Source organism: Ursus arctos, unplaced genomic scaffold, assembly GCF_023065955.2.
Source record: "Ursus arctos isolate Adak ecotype North America unplaced genomic scaffold, UrsArc2.0 scaffold_34, whole genome shotgun sequence".
Lineage (NCBI taxonomy): Eukaryota > Metazoa > Chordata > Mammalia > Carnivora > Ursidae > Ursus > Ursus arctos.
The window spans coordinates 26411324-26436100 of NW_026623030.1; the positions used below are offsets into that span (position 1 = coordinate 26411324).

A 24777-nucleotide genomic window follows, 5' to 3' on the forward strand; every position below is an offset into this window, starting at 1 on the left:
GTCAAGATGAACTCATGCCTTCGCAAAGGTGATAACTCAAACACAGAGCCAGAGCTGGCCCTAGGCCTTGGAGGTCAAGGGAGGTATTCTGGAAGTCATGTTTATATAGCAAGCATCCTGTTTTAAATCAGAAGCTATGTTTATTCGTGGTGATTGAGAGATGGAAGCTGTTTGTGATTTAGTGGTGGGGTTGCTTCATAAAACTCCAACACCGCAAAAAAAATGTGCCTGGGAGGAGCTAACTGGGTTGCTGTGAGAATAAGTTACAAGGAATATAGGAAGGTCGTAGCACAGTGCTAACCAACTTACAGTAGGAGTGCAATAAATAAACCTTCAAAATATACCCCAAGTCCCATTTTTCTCTCTATTTCCACATCTGCCACCGTCATCTCTCTCTCGCCCCCCGCTTTTTTTGGGTAAAGATTTTATTTATTTATTTATTTGACAGAGAGAAAGGGAGAGAGCACAGAGGGAGCGGGAGAGGGAGAAGCAGGCTCCCCGCTGAGCAGGGAGCCCCATGCAGGGCTTGATCCCAGGACCTGACCCGAAGGCAGCCAGCCGCCCAACTGGCTGAGTCACCCAGGCACCCCACCATCATCTCTTTCAACATCATCCTAACTGGTCTTCCTGCTTACATACCTGCTCCCTGAAGAGTATTCTCAACTCAGCAACCAGAGGGAGTCCTATTACAGCCACAGTCAGAGCATGACCCTATTCTGCTCAAAACCTTCAGTGGTCTCATCTTGCCCATCATAAAAGCCAGTCTTCCGGGTCCTCAGGAGCCGCTTGTGCTGCCACCTCTTCTTTCCGTGACTTTATCTTCTACCGCAGGTCTCTCAAGTCAAAGAAAAAGGCTGGACACTTTACTAGCTCTCTAACCACACCCAACACTCCTGCCTCAGGGCCTTAGCACCTGCTGTCATCTCTGCTTGGAAACTTCCCCCAGATACTGAAGGGCTCATTACTCCTGTCACCTGCTTCAAGTCAATGGCAGACGGTCACCTTTAAATGGAATCTTCCCTGACAACTCTATCTAAATAGAAGCACTCCTCCTTCCGTCTTTTCTATCCTTCCCTGCTTTCTTTCCATAGTACTTAATACTTTTTATTATATGAATAACAGTATACGTATTATCTATACGACACTCACTGGTATACTATATATTTTACTGTATGCATTATACTATGTATGACGTTTATACATCTTTTCCACCCCTTATCTCCTGTTGACACAGGGCAGGAACTCTGCTTCGTCCACTGCTGCATCCGCGAGGCCCTGCACGGTGCCTGGTACCCAGCAGGCGCTCCGTCAATAATCTGCCGGAAGAACAAATCAATAGCGAATGAATGAGCATAGGAATGAGCCAGCGCCTCCAGCTCCAGGTTTCCCGTGCTGCTTTAACTCCTTGAAGCCCCAGGTGAGGTTGGGTAGCTCGGGACCAACGCGCCTGCGCAGCTCCACCCACCGCGCGCGCGCGCGCGGGTTCGAGTCCCCACGGCAGTAGGGCGCGGCGGCGAGCACTCCTTTGCGAGGCTCGGCGCCGGCGGAGGGTTACACGCGAAGGGGAGGGGCCTGACGGGGGCGGGGCCTGACGGGGGCGGGGCCGGCCGGGGATCCCGCAGACGGCGCCCGCGCTGCGCTCAGTCGCCCTCACTGCCACCGGTCCGCTCCGCTGACCCGCCGCCCCGGGACCCCGCCGCCTCGCCTGCCGTCCCCGGCCCCGTCCCAGCCCCGGTCCCGGTCCCAGCGCAGCCCACGCCGCCCCCACCGCAGCCATGTCCAAGCAGCTGCGGGCCAGCCGCGAGGAGATCCTGGAGTGCCAGGTGATGTGGGAGCCTGACAGCAAGAAGAACACGCAGATGGACCGCTTCCGGGCGGCCGTGGGCGCCGCCTGCGGCCTGGCGCTGGGTGAGTGCGGGCACGCGGCCCGGGGGCTCCGCGGCTACCACCGCCCCCCCGCCCCGCCCCGGGCCGTGGCCTCCAGAAGTCTGGCTCCCCCTCGGGGTCCGAGGGGCCCCCTGGCAGAGGGACCCCCTCCTGGGGACCGGGGCGCCCCTTCTCCGAGGCGTTGCTGTCAGGGCCCCTCCTGGCTGTTGGAATAATCCCCTGATTTTCAGTTTCCCTTTTCTGGGGCTTGGAGGAGCCACTGAAAGTGGGGCCCCCCTCTCTAGGGGGTAGGGCACCTTCTGAAGTGGGGTTTTGCCCCCTTGTCTGTTCAGGACTCCTTCTGACTGTAGCATCTGTGTCCCTGGGAGGGGTCCCCACCCGCCCCCACTCGCTCCCACCCGCCCCCGCCTGCCGGGGCCTTGGAACCTCTGGGGACTGAGATCACTTGCTAGTCTTCTACTTGTGAGGTGAGGTGCTCCCTGGGGTCTTGCATGCTGGCCTGGGGGAGGCTTCCTCCCAGACATAGGGCCTTTCTGACTTGTAGTTCTTCTATGTTTGTGGGGGTCTCTTGCCAGCCAATAGCACCTTGTGTTGTCCCCTCCTGGTCCCCGCGGCCTGAGCTTACTAAAGGGCTAGCATGGAATTCAGGCACCTAGGAGATATAGCCTTTGGGACTGGGGTAAGACTCCTTCCCCTGCTGTTTACACTCCCAGCGCTCCGCAGAACCTAGTCACGGGTGCTGCCTCCAGCCACCACCCTGGCTCTCAGAAACTGCCTGGCCTGGCTGCGTGTGGGCTGCATGGACGAGGCCCTTTTTCTGGGTGAGAAGCACCTGCATGTGCTTCCCTGCAGCTCTGGCTGGCTTGTCCGACTTCCTGCAGGACGTTCCCCCACCTTCCAGGGTTTTCAGCTCCTCACGGTCACTTTCCTCCCCTTTGTGGCCCTCAGCTGACTTCTGGGACTCCTGTGTTCCTGTTGGTGGCATCACTGTTCTCAGCCATCCTTGCAGAAGTGGAGACTGAGTCATCTGCCCTGCATAGGGGAGTCCTCAGCAGCACTGCCTTCCTTCTTAATCCCCCCTCTTTTCGTGGGGGCCCTTGTTCCTCTACCCCGAACACTGGCTGGTTTCCCTGCTTCCTGCTTTTCCTTCCTCCTCCCTTCGGTACACCCTGCTTGCTTTGCCGGAGCACAGGTCTGACTTTGGCACTCCTTGGCTCAGAGGCTCACAATGGGCCCTTGTTGACCATGGAATTGCAGACAGTGCCACCTGGCAGCTTCCAAGCCCTCCACCATAGGATGGGTGTCATGCTTCCACTGAGCCCCTTCCCTTGCGACAGATCTCTCCCTTTCCCTCCCTTCTGCTCACTAGACAGGGAGCACCTTGGAGACAGATGTGGCCTATTACTCTGGGGCCTTTCGGGTAGTAGTTGGTAAATTAATGTGTGTCAGATTGGGAGAGAACAGACCTGATTTCTTCTCCCCCAGGAAGAGCCGGGAGTGGAACACTGGCCTGTGTTACCTCCCCTCGATGCCGTCTTTCCTCTGCTAGCAGTGGTGAGATATTCTCCTGTGCTTAACTGGCCGTGCCACTTTAGGAACTGATCGCACATGAGCTGTGAGGTGGGTGAGACACATCTGACCTGACCACCTGGATTTCGAACTGGCTCTCCCACTTTCTAGCTATGTGATCAGGAGGAAGTCACCGGATCTTCCCGAGCCTCACTTCCCCCAGCTGTAAAATGGGCATGACGAGAGGACCTGTGTCAGTGGGTGATGTGAGGGTGACAGGAGGCCCTCAGGCCCAGTGGTCATCTGCACCTGGCTTTCCCGTGGGTTGCTGTGTAAACACTACCAAGTGCTGGTAGCTCCCAGTCGGCCCGCTTGGGGCTGGTGGCCTGGGGGTCCGGGCCCAGATTGGACCTGAAGACTTGGCTCGGGTGGCTCACACACTGGGAGACTGCACAGGAAAAGCAAGATCTCCAACTTCTTTTGAAAACCCAAAGGCCTGTGATGCTGGGTCTGTGTCCCCACGTGGTGGCAGTGAGCTGGGCTGAGTGGGGTTCCCCTCTTGGTCTGGGGGTGCTTTAGAGCTTGGTGTTTGTCTTCTCCTCCTCTTCCGCTCCTGATGGTTGAGCCAGCCTGCTGTTGCTCTCCCGTCCAGAGGCCGGGCCCTGCAGGTTTTGGGCTTTCAGAGCCGACTCAGATGCTGCCTTGTTTTTGATCATTGTCTTCGAATGTTTTCTCCTTTCGTCTGCTCTCCAACTGCATGTAATTTGGACTTTCATTCTGCCTTGCCTTTTCATGAATTTGTGAGCATTCTAATTGCTTAAAGAGTGCACCCTTGAACTTGTATCCTCTGCACCCTCCACCCCCCGGTCTTGTGTGTGGTTGGTATGCAGTATTGAGCCGTGCTGTCGCCCGCATGTACAGAGAGAGAGCAAGGTACATATCTTCACAGGTCACTTAAGTTGTGTTCTGGCCCCGAGGATGGACGGCTAGGGGACGTTCTGCCTGGCCACCTGGCCGTGAGCCCCTCCCCCCAGACCAAGGTTGGCATGAGGTTTCTATCCCCAAGGTTCAGGAGCTGCCCGGTCTGGGCAGGGTTACGGATTCTCTTTGCCGCTACCAGGGTGGTCGGTTGGTTTATTGTCCCTGCTTCAAGCGGACCTCACCTGAGGACTCCCCGCAAGCCCACAGAGACCTTCGGGCCCTCAGGATGCGGACCCCCTAGGAAGCAGCCCGCAGCTGCAGCCCAGCATATGTGCCTGTGATGGGAGGCCTCTTTCGCAAGACCCCAGGGCACATGCTGCACTCACCAGTACCCCGTGATTAGGGGAGGGACACCCGCTTTGAAGTACCTGCTGCTTTGGTGGCCCGTGCCACAAACTACAAATCAGTTCTGCGTTCCAGCAGCTGGGACAGCGCTGGCCACAAATAGAAGGCTTGGCCCCTGTTCTCAAATAGCTCAAGTATAGCTGGAGGAGAAAGCTTGTGCAGGCTAGCAGCACTGCGAGTGAGTCCGTGCCGAGTGCCAGCCCAGGGCAGCCTGCTGTCGCCTCCTGGGCGTTCCACTGCATGCTGGGTCTGTCAGACAGGATCTGGAGCTGAGATTTGAAGGTGTAGGCTGCTCAAAATTCTCGTAGGTGGAGAGGAAGAGGGGGGTCAAGGGAAAGCAAGACTTGCAAATTCAGATGCTTACAGGGACCCCGGGGAGGGGGTGATGGGGATAATACCAGTCAACTTTTAGCGGTTGCTTTACACGCATCCGCTGACTCCGTCCTCAGCAACCTGGCCAGGTAGGTGCTGCTTTCACCCCCTCTTGCCCAGCTGGAAGAACAGAGCTCAGTCCTGGTTGGGATGTGGCAGCTGTGAGTAGCCCACCTGTAGTCTCCTTCCAGAATCATTAGTTGCCTCTTGGATGTGGGTGAGGGCGGGGGAGGTGGGGGGGGCAGCTGTCACCCAGCTCTGTAGCTACTTGTCACTACGTGGTGTGGCGGTGCCTTAGTGATCCAGGAGAGCAAGGCGGGGGCTGTGCTGTTAGGACCCGGCCTCAGAAGTCACCCTTGGTCATTTTCATAATATCCTGTTGGTGATACAGATGAGTCCTGCTCAGTGTGGGGAGGTGAGAGGCAGGGGCTGGCCGCAGCCAGCTGTTCTCTTGTCTCAGGAGAAGGCAGGAGCACTGAATTTCATTTGAAAACTGACTTTGGTTCGTGGGTGGCTGATCGAGGTTCTTCGTGACCAGCGAGCAGACTGAACCTCACGGGCTGTGGTGGGTCATTCGGGCTTCGGGAGTGCAGCCTGGGAGTGGGGGCCAGGAGTGTGAGAGCAGAAGCCAGAAGGGGCCCCTGCTGCTCTGGAGAGTGGTCCCTGATGACTTGGCTGGGTCATTGACGGTAGAGAAGTTTCTGCACCAAGTCCTTCCATTTCTCTGCTGTCCTCCATGGTCCTTGTGATGATAGGGTGCTGTCGGGACCACTCGGTCCCCAGATTGGCAGGCGGGTGGCATCTTCCTCCCTTGCAGTTGCTGCTGGTGACTCACTCTTGACGGGCTTTTGCAGTCCTCAGTGGAGGCGAGGGTGTCAGGCCTCTGGTCCATCTCTTGTGTGAGCCTGGAGGAGTTCTGGGTGCTGGGACTCTTTGCCCTTTGGGAGGGTCAAGGTGACCAAAAACAAAGACTGGGAGAGACTGAAGCTGGGGGCCTGTCTGCCTAGTGCAGCCTCCCTGTGCGGGTGGGGCGGAGGCTCCCTCTCCCGCCCCCTTTTGGACCCGGAGTCCTGCTCTTTAATGCCTCCGTGTACTTGCCCGGCCCTGTCCTCGGGTCTTCGCCCATCCCGGCCTGTCCGCTAGCCCGGCGTGGGTTGTGCTCCGGCGAGACAACCGGCAGTGACGCTAGCGGCTACCACGCTGGCTACTTTCTCTCTGCCAAGCACTGTTCTTAGTGCTTTGTGTGTTCCGACTCTTTCAGTCCCGACAGTGAGCCGCCTCCTTTCACGGAGGAGAGACTGAGCCCCAGAGATGACTGATTACTCATCTGAGCTCACATGGAAAGGGGCAGGATCTGAACCCGATGTCGCCCCTGTGTCTTTAAGCAACAGGCCCTGCCGCTCCTCGGGGTCTCTGTTGTTATCCCCATCTCGCAGATGACAGTGCGGAGGCTTGGAGGGGGGAGCAGCTTGCCCGCTGGTCGTTGAGTAGTAGGTGGCAGAGCCGACATTCTCATGCAGGTTGTCCAGCCCAGCCCTGGGGCATGCGTTACCTCTCCACGGTCATGGGAGCATCCGGGCCCTCCAGTCAGTTTCCAGGTGACACACAGGGAAACTGGGTCCCAGAGAGGCAGACTGGCCTACCTGAGGTCGCCAAGCGTGGTCTCTAGAGTCAGGGTGGCCCCCAGCGTTCCAGACGCCCGGTCCCTGGTGTTTTTCCCTGCATGCTTGGTTGACCTGCTCTCTGGCCCCTGGCTTGAGTCGGTGGGTGGGGCTGGACGGCAGTTCTCCTGGGGCTTGGAGGAGGTGGCCTTGAAGCCCCCATTCCCTGATCACTGTGTGACCTCTGTGCTGCCTCTCCCCGTCCCGGTGATGCTTCTCCATCCCTGCTGCAGACCTGCTCACTCCAGCACTCTTCACCTGGGCTCTTGGCTTCTTCCCAGTGTCCTGACCCTGCCCTTGCTGCCTGGGCCAGCCGCCTCCTCCTGCAGCATGCTCCTGCTCTCAGAGATCTCTCCCTTCCTCTGTGTACTCCCTCCCTGCCCCCCAGGACTGGGAGCAGGGAGGACCATTAAGTCTTCCGCTGAATAATAGCAGCGAAAGAATTCAGCCCAGCCATCCTGTTGGGCCATTTTTTTTTTCTGTTCCTGACACCCTGCTGGTCATCTTCCTGCTGTTACCACATCCTTGGAGCACCAGCATATGAATGGAGAGCCTACCAAAAATATGTGGTGATTGAAGAGGCCCAGTGAGGGGCAGGAACTTTCCCCAGGTCTCAGGATTGGAACCTGGTCTGAAGAGTGAGTTTCCATTTGTGTAAAAGCCAGAGAGAGGGATGTGTTTACTCATGCATAAAATCTGGAAGGACACACACATCTCTTTAACTGGTTACTTCTGGGCAAGAAAAGTTAGATGATTGTGGGGCACGACGGAGAGGGACTTTCCCCCCCGAATGACCTTTGATACTTTCGTTATTTTGAATCATGCGAATGTACTATTGCTTATTCAAAAATCAAAATAAATACCCGTTCCTCCCTCCCTCCCCCCAAACGTTGTTACTGGCACAAGAAGTCATCAGTAAGCTCCTAGTTTCGCACTTCTGGGTTTTCAGATCTATCGGATATGCTTTCCCTAAGTCTGTGCGGTGTAATAATAGCATGCTTAATGAGTTCTGATTCGGTCCAAGGCCCTTTTCCAGCATCTGTCTCATGCATGTGCTTATGTTCATTTAAATCCTCCCAATAGCCCTGTCACGACGGGGTGCTAGTAACCATCTCCATTTCACAGACGGGGAAACCGAGGCACAGTGAGCCCAAGTGACTGCCACAAGGTCTCGCGGCTAACAAACGGCCGAGGCAGGATTTGAACCCAGGCCTTCTGGCTCCAGCGTCCATGTTCTTAGGCACGTTGGTTAGGGTAGGGAACCACTGCCTAGCAGTGGTGGGGTTGCTCTGGTGGGTCCGAATTAGGATACTCCACCTCCCCCAGACCATTTCTTGTCCGACGCCTTCGAACCACTGAGGCATAACCGTAATCCCTCAGGTGTGTCCGGCTTCTCATTGAATTGCCACGACTTTCTTCCTAAGAGTGGTTTCAGCCACGTGCCATTTCTTTTATTTTTAGAAAATTATGATGACTTATACCACTGGTCGGTTGAATCATATCCAGACTTCTGGGCGGAGTTCTGGAAATTCAGCGGAATTGTCTTCTCACGCATGTATGATGAGGTAAGCAGGGGTTTTACTTATGCATTCTCTTCTTATGGCTATGTTCCAAAATACAGTGTTCATTTTTGGGCGTCCTGAGTCATATTTTCTTTTGACGCCTCACATCAGCGGGAAAAAGTCATTGTTCTAGAGAGTTGGCAGAAACTGCGTTGAGGTCACAGCCTCCATGGAGACCACGCAGCCTCAGCTCTGCTATGTCTGGACGCCAGGCCCTGTCCTCGGAACGTGGGCGATCCTACGTAGCAGGGCATCCTCGTTTTATTTTTATTTTATCTAAAAAATATTTAATTGTGGTAAAATACACATAACATAATTTACCATCTTAACCATTCTAAAATGTCCAGTTCAGTGGTGTTATTAAATGCGTTCACATTATTGTTGTTGTTTAAGTTGTCAATAGTTTTATTATTCTTTAAACCCGGAGTTGAGGGAACATTCCGACTCCTTATGCCGTCAGTCAATGGCTCTGTGGGGAAAGCGGGTCCTGTTACTCAAAGTATAACTTAACTGTGTTTTGTCTGACTGTGGGGCGAACTGCTCTGAGAGGCTCGTCTGTAGGCACGTGGGGAAGGACATCAAGGTTCCAGCCGTGGAGGGAGGAGCGAGGGGCCAGGTCCGGCTCTACGGAGCTGCGATGGGAGGGGTGGGCGGGTCCTACAGCTCCATCTCCCGGATTCGGTGTCTGGTCAGAGCCTGGGCCTCGGGCAGGTGTCACACCTGTCTTACTTTCTGTCACCTGCAGCTCTCTTGAGTACGTGCTTCATACAGGTCTGTGGAAAGAGTTCATTTGTGGGGATGGCGTTTTCCCTTGGCATTCATTTCTTTTTCTTTTTTTTTAATTTCATGGAGGAATAATTTTTTTTTTAAGATTTTATTTATTTGACAGAGAGAGACAGCGAGAGAGGGAACGCAAGCAAGGGGAGTGTGAGAGGGAGAAGCAGGCTTCCCGTGGAGCAGGGAGCCCGATGCGGGACTCGATTCCAGGACCCTGGGATCATGACCTGAATTGAAGGCAGACGCTTAACGGCTGAGCCACCCAGGCGCCCCTCACGGAGGAATAATTAACAACGAAACCGTATATATTAAAAGAGTCCAATGTGATGGTTTGATATATAGACACACTGTGGGATTAACACACCCATCCTCTCACTTTCTCTGTGGTGAGAACACTGAAGATCTCCCGGCAGCTTTCGCGTGTGGGATCCTGTCTGATGCACTACGGGGCACTAATCTCGTCTCAGCTGCAAGCCTGGAGGCCAGCTCAGTGTCCAGTCTGTGAAACGATTTAATGACGCTTTGGGCCAGTGAGTTAGTGGGCTTTCCGGGAAGCAGAGTTACTTGTATTCATCCCTGGTGTAGATCTCATCCATGTGCGTGTCTTGGTTTACTGTCGTTCTCCGTAGGTTGTGGACACGTCGAAGGGGATCGCAGACGTCCCCGCGTGGTTCAAAGGCAGTCGTCTAAACTACGCGGAAAACCTCCTGCGGCACAAAGAGAATGACCGAGTCGCCCTGTATGCTGCAAGTGAGTCCCCACAGCTCCTTGGATTTTCCTCTCTCCGTGTCCTGGGTGCCACTCACACGAAGGGCCATGTGGCTGGAGAGGGTCCGAAATATCCAGATTGCTGTGTGGGTTTTCAAACATGTCTTGGCATCTTTTTTTTCTTCCTATTTTATTGTGGTAAAAAGTACATAACATAAAATGTTCCGTCGGAACCGTTTGTAAGCATACAGTTCAGCAGCGTTGGGTGCCTCCCCATCGCTCTGCAGCAGCTCTCCAGGACGTTTCCGTCCTGCGACACCGACGCTCGTTTCCCCTCCTCCTGTTTCGCGTGGTGTCCTCGGTGTCCATCCGTGTAGTCGTGTGTGTCACAGGATTTCCTTTTTTTTTTTTTAAAGATTTTATTTATTTATTTGACAGATAGAGACAGCCAGAGAGAGAGGGAACACAGGCAGGGGTAGTGGGAGAGGAAGAAGCAGGCTCCCAGCAGAGGAGCCTGATGTGGGGCTCGATCCCAGGACTCCGGGATCATGCCCTGAGCCAAAGGCCGACGCTTAACGACTGAGCCACCCAGGCGCCCCAAGATTTCCTTTTTTTGAGGCTGCATGATACTCCCTTGTTTGGATACCCGACATCTTGTTTGTCTATTGATTGTCATGGGGCACCTGGGTCACTTTCACCTCCTGGCTGTTGTGAATAAGGCTATGACACACATGGGTGTGCACATAGCTCCTTGAGGTCTGGCTTTGGATCCTTTTGGACAGATACCCAGAGGTGGACTGTAGGGTGATTCTATGTTTAATTTCCCAGGAACCTCCTCCATACTGTTTTCTGTAATGGCAGCTCTTGGCACCTTTCCGATGTCATTAAGACCTCTGTTGACTTTTTCTTATTGCTGAGAAAGGGAGGGGACAGTCATGTGATCATGTTTTATGGGAGAAATTGAGACACCAAATATTAAGTAACCAGCTCAGAGTCATCAGGACAGTTAAGGAGCGGCAGCTAGACTCTCTGCCCATTGACTTCTCCTTTTAAAATAAAGTTTAGGGGCTCCTGGATGGCTCAGTTGGTTGGACGTCTGCCTTCGGCTCAGGTCGTGATCCCGGGGTCCTGGGATCAAGCCCCGTGTTGGGCTCCCTGCTCAGCGGGGAGCCTGCTTCTCCCTCTCCCTCTGCCCCTCCCCCTGGTTGTGCTCTCTCTCTTTCTGTCAAATAAATAAAATCTTAAAAAAAAAGACCCTTTTATAAAAATAAAATAAAGTTTAGAGAATATTCTAATTTATGTACTAAGCAGGCTCTGGAAGAGTTGGCATAAAATATTTGAAATCAATGACTTTTCTTAGTAAAGAGTGTGGATAGCCTCCTAATTTATTAGGTTTTTGGTAGGCCTGAAGTTTTGTAGAAAAGTGACGTTGAAATTATGTCGTATTGGTAGGGTTTGAGGTGTTTCACGGTGCATTTTCCAGGTGACAGTGTTTTTCTCCTTTGAGTAATAAAGCTTTGCTTACTCATTTTATTTATTTATTTATTTATTTATTTATTTATTTATTTATATATTTATAAGAAGATTTTATTTAATCAGTTGAGAGAGAGACAGAGAACGTGCATGAGTGGGGGGGGAGGGGCAGAGGGAGAAGCAGACTCCCCGCTGAGCAGGGAGCCCAACGCGGGGCTCGATCCCAGGACCCCTGGGATCATGACCTGAGCTGAAGGCAGGTCTGAGTGTGCCCCAGTCCAGTGTGCTGACTGAGCCGCGCAGGCACCCTTTACTTACTCATTTTAGACACAGCACGGGCTACTGTGTTGGGGGGAAATAGGGCATCAGCGGAGACTGAACTTCGTTGGACCTTTGGTGTTCATGACTCACGGCTTCCAGTTTCGGGACGGTGACGGAATTGAATGCTGTCGAGCTGTCCGCGTGTGCGGGATGGTCTGCCCCCTCCTTTGCAAAGGGAGCCCAGGTAGCTGTGCCCCTGCCGTCACCTGCCCAACTCTTGTCTCTTGCTGCCTGCTCTCAGTCCTCGCAACCCTGGTCTGCACTACAAGTTACTATTTGCTGTCAGAAGTGGTGTCAGAAGTGAGATCATCATGCTTGTCCAGGTAGTGCCTGAAATGGGTAGGGGAGGTCTGGTAGCTATGTGACCTTGGACGAGCCCCTTAAGCTCTCTGGGTCTGTTTCTGCCTCTGTCAAATGGGAGAAGGAGAGGACCTGTTCAGGAATATTGTAGAGCTTAAGCGAGTGAGTACGCATACACGCGTGTACAACAGTCCCCGCCCCAGGGGACATGTGCGGAGCTCTCAGTTGAGATTATACCTCTGAAATCCCTGCGTGGCCTTCAGACCCTGGCCATCCAGTTCCTCGCGTGGCTTCCTAGAGCGCATCTTCCAGGGATGGGGCCCAGACTCACGTATATTTCTATAGCGCACGGTTGCTTCTGACGCACGCTGTTGATTAAGAACCACAGAGTCTTGTCTGTATGTCGTCTTTCGGCTGTTCGGTATTATTCTGCTCCCTTCCTTGGTTCTTAGCCCAGATGCAGTTCGGGCTGAGCACACACGTAGCCTCGGGGATGGGGACGCCACACCAGTCCTGCGTCTCTCCCTCACTCTTTAAGGAGGTACTTGCATGTCCATCCATCCATTCGTTCACTCATTCTCAGAGCTGTCTCAAGTGTCCCTCAGTGCAAGGTGCCAGGAACACGGAGTTGATCAGGACGGCTGACATTGTAGCGGGACGCACGATAAAAAAGGAAAAACAGATGGTTCCCGACTTAGGACTGTTTGACTTTATGATGGTTCTACACATTCAGTAGAAGCCGTACTTGGCATTTTGAATCTAGATCTTGTCCTGGGCTCACGATCTGCGGTCACATCCTCTCCTGTGATGCTGGGCAGCGGCCGCCGCTCCCCGTCAGCCACGTGATCACAAAGGTCACAGACGCCACCCGCACCCTCACGGCCGAGCCGCCTGTCACTGTCAGCGCAGTCGTCAGTGAATTACATGAGACAGTCAGCACTCCCGTACAGAACAGGCTCTGTGGTTTTGTGCAACGGGAGGCTCGCGTCCATGCTCCGAGCACGCTGACGTGGGCCGGGCTAGGCTGTGGCGGCGCCAGGTCAGGTGTGTTGAATGCCTTGAGATAGGACCAGTAGGCTAAGCCTTGGTCTTGTAAAATGAATGGAGGACATTGGCCTTGGGTTTCTTACACCCTTGAAGTCTAATAGGAGTTGGTTTACACCAGCATTTCAGGAGTGAGCTGCATGTGTGACACGGGCATGCCTGCTACATGGCTCTGGTCACAGCTGCACCTGGCAGGGGACCGGCTGGAGGCGCTCGGCGGCCGCAGCCTTCTGGAGGCAGAAAGCGGCGGAAGCTGGGACAGCGGTCCTCCTTCAAGTGGGATTTCAGCCACGAGAGTCATCCACGCCCTTACGTGGCGCATGTCAGTGGTTCTTCGCTTCTTCACAGGGTTGTCAGCCACCCCCTCTGTCTAGTTCCTGCTATCTCTGTCACCTCAAAAGGAAACCCCTCTGCTTCCCCGGCACCCATCCGCCTCCGTCATGTCCATGGGTTTGCCCATGCTGGACATTTCCTAGAGATGGAACCCCACCCCGTGTGGCCCTTCCTGTCTGGCTTCTCGTTCGGCCTCATGCTTTGGAGGTCCCTCCACGCTGTGGCAGCTGTCAGTGCTTCCTTCCCTTTATGTCCCAGTCGTGTTCCGGTGTGTGGCTCCAGCACGTTCTGTCTGCACCCAGGAGGCCCTTCAAGGGCTGTCGCGCCCCAGGCACTGGGCTCCTTTGGTGAACGCTACTTGGCGCATTTTATGACCTGAGGAGTGAGAATGCCGGGTCTCTCTTCCATCGTTTCTCCTGCTTCCGTCAGATGTTTCCGCACTTTTACCTCGGGCGCCGCACCAGGTCCTGGTATCTCCCTCTGGAAAGTGGGAAAGGTCAGATGTGAATCTTCGGACAAACAAAACGAAACAAACCTGAAAACCGGTAACGCTGGTGGCAAAACAGACCAGTGTTCTGGGCGGCCGGGTTCGGACTGAGCTGGCCGTGTGCTCGTGCCCTCCCTCTCTCCCTCACCTGTGTGTTGACTGAGCCCAGACCCTCTTTTCCCAAGTCCAGCTGTGTCTGGAGCGTGGGCTAGGGAGGTGTGGTGGTCATCCCGGGTATGCGGTGGCTTTTTTACTTCTCCTTGCACACCTGTCCTGCCCACCCCTGCCATTCCCTCCCTTTAAACAAGAGAACCCCTTCTTTTAAAGAGCTCCCCCTGGTATTTGCAGTGGAAATAAGTGCCCTCAAGCCAGGGATCAAATTTAGTTTACAAATAAGGTACTTTCTTCTTCTTCTTTTTTTAAAATTTTATTTATTTGTTTGACAGCACGGGTGAGAGAGAGCACAAGCAGGGGGAGCGGCAGGCAGAGGGAGAGGGAGAAGCAGACTCCTTTGAGCAGGGATCCCGATGTGGGGCTCAATCCCAGGAACCCGGAATCATGACCTGAGCCGAAGGCAGACGCTTAACCGACTGAGCCCCCCAGGCGCCCCACAAATAGGGTGCCTTCTCCAGCAAGGTCCTAGATTGGCTGGTTATTGGCCTGGGGACTTCAGGGTCGCTGTGTTTTGTTTTCTGCATGTCTTCCTGATTCCTGCTCTCCCAGCCGAGTGCAGGTGCTCGTGGAGTTCTGCTTTGTGCTCGCTCAGGCATTCTCAGCAGACCCCATCCCTGCTGCATACGATCCCGGGTGAGGCCGCGAGGTGCCGCCAAGGGAGAGCACTCCCTGCTACTTCGTGCTCCAGTGAGCAGAGCCAAAGCAGCACGCATTAGCCCCGTCAGTGCTGAAGTTCCGAGAAGAGCTGCCTGCACAGCACATTTTGTCTTGGAACAGTGGGTTTGGGGTTGCTGGGTATTTATAGGATAGGAAATCACTGGGGGAGTGGGAATATGGGGGAAGTAATTACAAGGCTACCCAGTGAGGAGAGGAAAGAACCACTGGTAGGCATACATAACTTTAAGGAAAAGGGAAAAGCCAGATTTACACCAAAGAGAAATCAGGATGTTTGGAGAAGTGACACTTCGTGTTATAGAATCGAACGGGAGTTAACAGTCAGGAATTAAATATTTACATCAAAGATAACGGTCAGAGGAGTAATGTCTTTCCAGTAGTAAGTATGTTCAGATAATTTTCCCACCCCCATGCAACACTGAGTCTTTGTCATATTCTTTTTTTTTTTTTAAGATTTTATTTATTTTAGGGAGAGATAGAGAGTGTGTAAGCAGGGGGAAGGGAGAGAAGATCCCAAGGGTGAGGGAGAGAGAGAGGATCCCAAGCAGATTCTGCACTGATCATGGAGTCCAGTGTGGGGCTCAATCCCAGGACCCTGAGACCATGACCTGAGCCAAAATCAAGAGTCAGAGGCTCAACTGACTGAGCCACCCTGGCGCCTTGGTCGTATTCATTTTCTGTTGCTGTGTAGCAAATTACCTGAACACCATGGCTTAAAATAGTAGACCCTAGTGTCTCACAGTTTCTGTGGGTTGTGTGTTCAGAAATGGCTTAGCAGGTGGTTCTGACTTGGGAGCCTCTCATGAAGGTGCAGGGGCTGCATCATCTGAAGGACTGACCGAGGTGGGCAGATTCACATCCCACGTCTGTTGGCGGGAGGCCTGTTTCTCACCACGTGGCAGCTGGATCCCCCAGAGTGAGCTGCGGGAAGCTGCCGTGTCTTCTTTGACCGAGCCCGAGAAGTCACTGTTGTGTCCAGTGTATGTTGGTTCCCGGCTCGGGCCTCTTCTGTGTGGGCGGACCCACCTGAGAGCATGAGCAGTAAGGGAGGGTTCACTGGGCTTGTTGTGGAGGCCAGCTAGCACACCGTCCTGTTCCGTCATTGCTGTCTGTTAGGTGGAAATTCGTGTCTCGCTGTTGTCACGCGTGTTTCTTCAATAGCAAGGTTGATCATTCTGGCGTCTTAGGCTAACTTCCACATACACGCTCTTCTCTAGGAAGTTGAGTAAGCCCGTGTCTGTGTGAGGTTTCCAGGCACCTGTTTCTAACCTACATTTAAACCGTGTGAGTTCTCCTCCTTGTCTGTGACTGAGAACCTTTCTTTTAGGGTTGTGTCTACTGTCTGTCCCTTTTCTCTTCCCAGGGGAAGGCAAAGAGGAAATTGTGAAGGTGACGTTTGAAGAGTTGCGTCAACAAGTAGCTTTGTTTGCAGCAGCAATGAGGAAAATGGGTGTGAAACAAGGAGACCGGGTGGTCGGTAAGTGTTTTTGGTTCTTGTTGTGGTTTGGGGGGGAGACTGAGGCAGAGTGACCGGCTTGGAAGGTTGAGGCCACTCTTGGACAAGATGGCAGATTACATGCAGCCTTGTAGGACTTCAATGATCTGTGCTTGGTGGAGGCTAGATGCACAAGGAAGGTCATGGCGCAGGGAGAGTGCAGGGCAGTCCGGGCAGCAGGACAGCCTGTGCAAAGGCCCTGAGGCTCATGGGTGCCAGGGCACCTGCAGGAGTGATAGGAGCGTGGTGGGCTGCGTGTGCAGTGCAGGCGGCGGGGCTGGCAGGGACTCTCCTTCTGGAAGGAACCAGGCTTGGACTCCTCAGACCTGAAAGGGAGGCCTGGCTCCTTCTCCCTCACTGAGTCCCCGCCTTCCTTTGTTCTCTCCTAATCGGGTGGTGAGTCATGCTTTCCCACTTAGAGGAATTCAGGTCTTTCTTAGAGTTTTCTTTTCACTTTGACTTCTGGAGAACGTTGAAAGGCCTGTATGTGGACCTGTTCTCCACCGCAAAGCACTGTAGTGAGTTTAGATGTGGGCGGGTGTGTCCCCAGGGGCAAGCAGGGGGAGATAAGAAGACTTATCGTCCATGCAGGCGGGGTGGTCGGGGTGCTAGCCCTCCTCCCCTGCCCCCATGGTGGTGGGACCGGGGCCACAGGGCAGGGTGGCAGCAGGAGAAGCCGCTGCTGGGCCTCTCCCGGGAGAGCTCGCTGCAAGTGGGCGTTCAGCGTATGTTTGCAAAGAGGGTGGCCTTATCATGTGTAAACCGAGTAAAGGGCTGTAGCTGTGTCCCCTCTGCTCGCACCTTAGTTGACCAGACCAAGATCGTAGGGACGCACCAAGTTGCCTCCCATCTTAGCCCTCGATGGGGTCTTCTCGTGGTTGCTCACTGCAGCGAGGTCCCTGCGGGCCCATGGAAGACCCACCACCACTCTCTCCCCGCACCTGGCTTTTGTTCTTTTGTTGTCCTTAGAGACCACCTGAAATCTTGGGATTATTTGTGTGCACACAGGCATCTGTCTGTCTGTCGTCTCGTACTAGAGGACAGGGGCTCTGTCTTCTGTTCACTGCCGCGTCTCAGTCCCCAGGGAGGCGGGCGCACAGCGGGTGTATGATGAATATTTGTGGAGTGAGCGAATGTGGGTGTGGGGCCCGTGGTCATAGCAGGCATTGCGTGGTCGAAGCCTCAGTATCTGGGGTTCTTCCAATTTAATCTACCCTTTCAAGGTCTAGAAAAGGATTGCAGAAGGTCCTTCTTCCAATTCTCATTAAAAAAAAAAGTCTCTCTTTGAAGCACACGTTTTCTGAGAGAAGAAATGGGGAACCAGGTGTGTTGGGGAAGATGGCCGAGAGCCCTCCGGGGACACCGGACTCTGCTGAGTCGGGCTGGTACCTGGTGACCCGCCCTCATGAGTGTCGCAGCGTGGACACTAACTTGACCTGACCGTAGTTCCAGGCCGGGGACTGTGTTTCCCTGAAGAGGGCATGAGGGAGTGACTCCCTGGAGAGGCTTGAGGGGCTCCCGAGACTGAGTTGGGGCTGCTCGTGGGGGGCTTCTCTTGTCTGTGACGTGCTCATCTCCTGGCCCTCTCAGTCCTCACCAAGTCTGGGTGTGCAGCCTCCCGGGGGTGGGTCCCGTCCTGCCCTGGGGACATGGCAGTTTACACACCTGTGCCAGGTGCTGGCTGCAGCCCTGCCCTCTGGGACGCTCCTGGCCCAGCAGGGAGATACAGTGAAGCCAAGGGAACGGGAGTCCTGACTGCTGTGGTCACGTAGGCAGCAGAGAGCAGAGGGGAGGGAAGCAGGGGGGAGAGCTGTGCTCAGGGCCCTAGCTGCTGGGACTTTGGGGCTTCTGTGGTCCCCGAGGGGCCATGCACGGGGGTCACTGGGCCATGGCCCCCTGCTCCCTGCTGCCTTGTGCCTGCTCCTTTCCTCTGGAACATTTAGGATGATCTGTTTAATTGACCAGTCCCTCTGGCCACAAAGATTCTCTGCCTCTGTTGTCATAAAAGCTCAACCTCCTGCCAGATGGAGGGTCTGTGCTTTTTCTGTGCCCCTTACAGTCTCGTGACTGGCCTTGCTCACCGTCTTCGTTCCCCTGGAGCCTCTCCCTCCCTCCCCATCTGTCCACCTGTCTATCCATCTTTCCATCCATCCACCCATCCATCCAGCTGCCAGCCAGCCAGCTCACCAATATGAAGACCTTGATATGCAGGGCATGGTAAACGGTAAAGCAAAGAACAAGACAGGCAGAGCCCCTGCCCTCACGTGAGAACCAGATATAAAATTGCCAGTTATGACTATTAGATATAGGTGATTATTAAGGCTAATTTAGTGAGGGGAAAAATAGAGTGTGCTTTGTGGGAACCAGCCAGGGAACCTCAGTTTATTGGGTGATCTCGGAGAAGTCCCTGAGACAGTCTCACTTGCATTAAGAGCTGAATGATGAGTTTGTAGAGTCAGGAAGGCCAATGTGTGTGGTAGAGTGTTCAGGCAGAGCAGACAGCCTGTGCAAAGGCCCCGGGGCAGGAGGAGTTTAGAACAACTGAAGAACCGAAAGAAGATTGTGATTGAACCCAGAGTGCGAGGTGGAGTGGAGGGACAGGAGGCTGGGGCCGGATCCTGCAAGGGCTGCAGGGATCACTTTGGTTAGGATGGGTCGGAGGGGGTGACAGTAGGACATGGACAGGCTGGCAGTAAGTGGTGAGGCCTTCTGAGTGGGAGATGTCCAGGCATTGGGGTGAGGTGGGGCTGGCCTCTCCCCACTCCTGCCCTGGCTCTCAGAGGTACGTTTTGGAGGTCCACCGCGTCCAACATACCCTGAACCCAAGCCTTTCTCCCTGTGCCCAATAACAGGTTATTTACCCAACGGTGTGCACGCCGTGGAGGCCATGCTGGCTGCAGCGAGCATCGGCGCCATCTGGAGCTCCACGTCCCCAGACTTCGGTGTGAACGTGAGTTGGGGTCCCCACTGAGTGCCCTGGGGGTGCGGCAGAAACATTCCTGTGTGATTTCCACAGGGAAGCGCTTTGCCCACCTGACGTGTTGGGTAGGTGTGTGGGCGGCTGTGTTGTAGGACTGGCAGGGTTGGAAGGCAATGATGTCACCATGGCCTCCCATCTCACGGCTGGTGACATGAGAATGATGGGAGAGAAGGAGCCGGAAGGAGTGGAGTCTTGTTTTTCAATCTAAAAGTGAATGAGTCTTCCTTCTTTCTAATATTACTAATGTCCCGTCCATGTGTACGGACTGTGTTAGCGTGTGTTCTGTGTGACAGATGGCACTTGGAGATCTAGCTGCAGGGGCTGGTCATCTGCCCATGGATCTGTGACCACAGGAGTTGTTCTAATGTCTGTGTTCTGTAGACAGTCATCTGGGTTTGCTCACAGAAGTTCCCCCGAGGCCTCCCTGCCATTTCTGATCTCTTACGTGGATCTGTGCTTCGTGTGCTCTGTGCGGGAGGAGGGCGGGCCTCTTTGTCTCTGTGAACCGCGAAGGGACCCAGGACCTGGGCTGCCTCCAGCTACTAGAGTGACCCAGGCAGGGGCAGGAAGCTCGTGCTCAACCCCACCGTGGAGGATGAAGCAGCAGCAGAACAGGACTTACCCAGGGCCCCAGGGACCTTTCCTGCTTACAAAGCCTTGAGGACGAGGGGCCCTCAGGAACCACGCGGACAGACCCCAGTTACAGGACCCGGTGGGCATCCATGACCACTATCCACTCCTCCTAGCATCGGGCTGCTTCGCTCTCGGCACGGCCCCTGCTCCTGGCACTGGACCATGTGGCTCAGTGGCTGAAGGTTGGCCTGGCCGTGCCGACGGGGTGCCCCTGGGCCAGCTGTTTATCCTCATGTGCGAAATGGGACGTGGGAAGAGAGGGCCCTGAAATGAGCGGGCCCGTGGTTGGCACACCTCGGCTGCAGGTTCGGCTGCTGGCGACGCTGGAGCTCAGCGCCCTGTGGTCAGTGTGTGTCTCGGCTGTAGAGTGGGTTTCCGGGTCTGAGCGTGAAGCTCGTGTCTGCCTTGGGGCTTACTGCTCTGGTAAAGGTGGTCCGGGTACATCTCATTGCCCCGGCGCCGTGGGAAGGAGGAACAGACGCGCTTCTCTGGCCCTGGGGCTTGGAGAAGTGAAGCGAGCGGCTGAGGCTGGGGTGAGGACCGAGCTCTGCTGAGTTCAGGGAGGGGTGGCCACCCCAGACCTCACCGCTTGGCGTGGTTTTCCTCCTGGGCCTTACCTGTGCCTGCTCGCCCCGTTGAGGACCACCCGGAGTCAACAAGTCTGACCTGAGACTGGAACTCTCCGTGTGGCCTCTCCAGTGCCCCAGGCCGTCCGCCAGCCTGTGTGAGCTGCTTGAGGCCAGCGGCATCCTCACGGAGGGTTCTGGAAGGCTGGGGCCAGTCCCCGGGCACTGTTCCCTCGGATCCCTCAGCAACCCTTGAGCTGCGTTGCTCAGAAGCAGGGCTGGGGAGGCAGTGCGGCGCGGTGGTTCCTGCCCGGCTTTGCTGCTTCCTGGCCGTGTCTTCAGTACACACTGGGGAGCTGGGGAGGATTGCGGACTTAATGCTTGTGTGGGGTTGGGGGCAGCACCGGACGCACCCACCCGGGTCAGTACGTGTGAGCTGTTATCCACAAGGTGGGTGGTTTTGAGTGACATCGGAGCTTTTGAGCCAGTCTGGAAGATGTCTGGAGAGCTGTGTGTGGTCCAGGGGGGCAGTCGTGGTCTGAAGACCTCCCGGAGAGCAGAGCTCCTAATGGCCCCGGTGGCGCGTCGTGCTTCAGGGTGCAGGTGGGAGGGGTAGGACACAGGCGAGCTGTTCTCGGCTGTTCCCCCGGATCATCGTCCTCTCCAGGCCGCTCTGCCGATGCCCGTGTGCACTAGATGGCAGCGTGGCTCCGCTCTCGCTCTCTCCGCAGCCTTGAGCCCGCCAGCTTCTGGGCAATCTCTCTGGCCTGATGGCCGGAGTCGGGGGAGAGCACCCCCTGCGGTCAGAAAACGAAGGCCAGCCGCCTTCCTGCTGAGATGCTTCCCTCGCCCTGAGTTCTGGGAAGCAATCCTCTGCGTCCTGCTGGGCCTGTGTGCGATCCGTGCTGCTCACCACGCCTGCCGTGTGCCCCTCCTTCCACCTTTTCCGCTTGTCCTCACCCTCAGCTTGGGGCCCAGCACATTTGGGCATGGGGGTGTCGCCTGGCGGGGAGAGTGCTCTGTTTTCTGGGTCCCCAACCTTCCCGCCTCACCCAGACCTCCAGGTCCTGTGTTTTCCAGTATTTTGGTTTTTTTCTTTGTTTCGCTGTTCACCTTTGAGTCAGTGGCTTCTCCACAGACGTGCGGAGGGTCCGGCCTCTGACATCCACCCATCTGAGCCCCACGCCTGCTCCCTCATGGCATTTTCAGGTCGCTATGTGCGCAGAAGTAGGGCAGCCTTCCCGCCCCGGCTGGCTGTCCGCGTGACTCCACACCAGCTGCAGGTTTCCACGCCTCATTGGTTGCTAAGCGCTGTATTCAGGTCAGACGCACCGTCACAGGTGTGCCTGTGTCGCTGCCGTAGGAAGGCAGCTGTGGTGTGAGCGGCTCTCCTGGGCCGGCTCGCGCCAGCAGCTGGTTTCGGCTCGGAGGGCTTGATCTGTGCTTCACCAGCCCGGACGGCGTCCCCTGGGGCCTCTGAGTCTGTCCGTGTCTGGGCCCAGACCTCTGATTCGGAAGCGCTGTGGTCTTTGCTGTGTGTTGGCTGTCACCGTGGCGGAGAGCTCTGTGCCGTCTGAGCCCCAGGCCCCTGGCGGGCCGGGTCCTTTCATCCGAAGTTTGTTGCCTCCTTTCATAGGGGAGGGCCGGAGAGGTGTTAGATGTCACCAAGACATCTCTGCTGCCTTCCAGGGCTCCCCCAGTCCCGCTCTGTGCAGCGCCTCCCGGATCCGAGGTTGTCCCACAGGCCCTTCCCTTCCCCAAGCCTTGCCCCTGGCACCCTCTGTCTGGGAACAGCCTCGCTGTCTGGGAACAGCCTCGCTGCCTGTGTTGCTCTTCCTCCTCCTTTTTTTTTTTTTTTTTTTTTTTAAGATTTTATTTATTTATGTGACAGAGAGACAGCCAGCGAGAGAGGAAACACAGCAGGGGGAGTGGGAGAGGAAGAAGCAGGCTCCTAGTGGAGGAGCCTGATGTGGGACTCGATCCTGGTACGCCGGGATCACGCCCTGAGCCGAAGGCAGACGCTTTAACGACTGCGCTACCCAGGCGCCCCAAGCTCTTCCTCCTCCTGCTTCAGTCTGCCCAGGATCCAGCCCTGTTCTCTGCTGCTGCCCTTTGGTTTCCTGCCCCACGGGCGAGTCTTCCCTAATGGAGGTGGCACCAGGATTAAGAGCCCCAGCTTGCAGCTCAGCTGTGCCGCTGGCTGGTTGGGATCGCTGGGCGAATTAGGCTGGTGCTGTCTCCTCGAGGATGTGGAGTTGTCCTGGGGGTGCACAGGCCAAGCGTGTGAGGGCTTGTAGCCAGCCAGAGTGGGGCCCGGCACACATCACTCGGTACGTGGTAAGGGCTTTTTATTGGCAAAAAGTTTCTTCCCAGATAAACCAGCAACTCTCAGCCCATCTTAGAATCCTGAGCTTTCAGGATATTATTTATTTTGCTACACTGAGTGTGTACATCACCGCTGTGCTTTTTATCCACCTAATGGTTTTCCTGGTGATCCGCATGAATTTTCTGCGTAGCTTTTCCCCTTGCGTGCACAGACGAGTCACCTGGGTCTTTACACCTCTCCCTTCTGGTTCCCACCTCCCTGCAGTGTTGAAGACTGGGATTTTCTAGACCAATGGAACAGAACAGAGAACCCAGAAATGGACCCTCAGCTCTTTGGGCAACTAATATTTGATAAGGCAGGAAAAAACATCCGGTGGGAAAAAGACAGTCTCTTCAATAAATGGTGCTGGGAAAATTGGACAGCTACATGCAAAAGAATGAAACTTGACCACTCTCTCACACCATACACAAAAATAAACTCCAAATGGATGAAAGACCTCGATGTGAGACAGCAATCCATCAAAATTCTAGAGGAGAACATAGGCAGCAACCTCTATGACATCGGCCACAGCAACCTTTTTCATGACACATCCCCAAAGGCAAGAGAAACAAAAGATAAAATGAACTTATGGGACTTCATCAAGATAAAAAGCTTCTGCACAGCCAAGGAAACAGTCAAAAAAACTAAGAGGCAGCCCACGGAATGGGAGAATATATTTGCAAATGACACTACAGATAAAGGACTGGTATCCAAGATCTACAAAGAACTTCTCAAACTCAATACACGAGAAACAAATAAACAAATCAAAAAATGGGCAGAAGATATGAACAGACACTTTTCCAATGAAGACATACAAATGGCTAACAGACACATGAAAAAATGTTCAAAATCATTAGCCATCAAGGAAATTCAAATCAAAACCACACTGAGATACCACCTTACGCCAGTTAGAATGGCAAAAATAGACAAGGCAAGAGACAACAATTGTTGGAGAGGATGTGGAGAAAGGGGATCCCTCCTACATTGTTGGTGGGAATGCAAGTTGGTACAGCCACTCTGGAAAACAGTGTGGAGGTCCCTTAAAAAGTTAAAAATTGAGCTACCCTATGATCCAGCCATTGCACTACTGGGTGTTTACCCCAAAGATACAGATGTAGTGAAGAGAAGGGCCCTATGCACCCCAATGTTCATAGCAGCAATGTCCACAATAGCTAAATTGTGGAAGGAGCTGAGATGCCCTTCAGCAGATGACTGGATTAAGAAGTGGTCCAGGGGCGCCTGGGTGGCACAGCGGTTAAGCGTCTGCCTTCGGCTCAGGGCGTGATCCTGGCGTTATGCGATCGAGCCCCACATCAGGCTCCTCCGCTAGGAGCCTGCTTCTTCCTCTCCTACTCCCCCTGCTTGTATTCCCTCTCTCGCTGGCTGTCTCTATCTCTGTGGAATAAATCAATAAAATCTTTAAAAAAAAAAAGTTGTGGTCCATATATACAATGGAATATTACTCAGCTATCAGAAAGAATGAATTCTCAACATTTGCTGCAACATGGACGGCACTGGAGGAGATAATGCTAAGTGAAATAAGTCAAGCAGAGAAAGACAACTATCATATGATTTATCTCATCTATGGAACATAAGAACTAGGATGATCAGTAGGGGAAGAAAGGGATAAAGAAAGGGGGGGTAATCAGAAGTGGGAATGAAGCATGAGAGACTATGGACTATGAGAAACAAACTGAGGGCCTCAGAGGGGAGGGGGGTGGGGGAATGGGATAGGCTGGTGATGGGTAGTAAGGAGGGCACGTATTGCATGGTGCACTGGGTGTTATACGCAACTAATGAATCATCGAGCCTTACATCGGAAACCGGGGATGTACTGTATGGTGACTAACATAATATAATAAAAGATCATTAAAAAAAAAAAAAGACTGGGATTTTCTTGGGAAATCATGGCTTCACTGCTTGTGCTCTTGGAGTAAACCGGGTGTTGATCGTGAACTGCTGGCCTTGGACTGATGCACAAAGGAACGGAAGGGCTGTTCCAGGCGGTGCCTTCCCAGGCGCCCTGTTTGTGGATGAAGAGGGCTCCACCCTGATCTGCCCTTGGGGGAGACCTGGCTTTTCCCTGTCACCCGTGGGAGAACACTCAGATTGTGTGGAGCGTGTCTCGA

General features: G+C 54.4%; 1 protein-coding gene across 4 annotated transcripts in view; it reads left to right on the top strand.

Annotated features, from left to right (window-relative positions):
- Positions 1–1604: 1604 nt before the first annotated feature.
- The window catches only part of AACS (acetoacetyl-CoA synthetase), a 58333-nt gene continuing 35160 nt past the window's right edge, over positions 1605–24777 (top strand). Inside the window, exons 1-5 of one of the 4 annotated variants that reach the window (XM_026514689.4) lie at positions 1605–1908; positions 8217–8320; positions 9724–9844; positions 15973–16086; positions 18957–19054. In XM_026514689.4, the coding sequence (XP_026370474.2) occupies positions 1776–1908; positions 8217–8320; positions 9724–9844; positions 15973–16086; positions 18957–19054 (570 nt within the window). In that variant the 5' untranslated portion in view covers positions 1605–1775. Of the gene's footprint in view, positions 1909–3527; positions 7394–8216; positions 8321–9008; positions 9625–9723; positions 9845–15972; positions 16087–18956; positions 19055–24777 lie in introns of those variants that run through there. The other 3 variants (XM_057305697.1, XM_026514690.4, XM_057305696.1) reach the window with 3 other exon arrangements.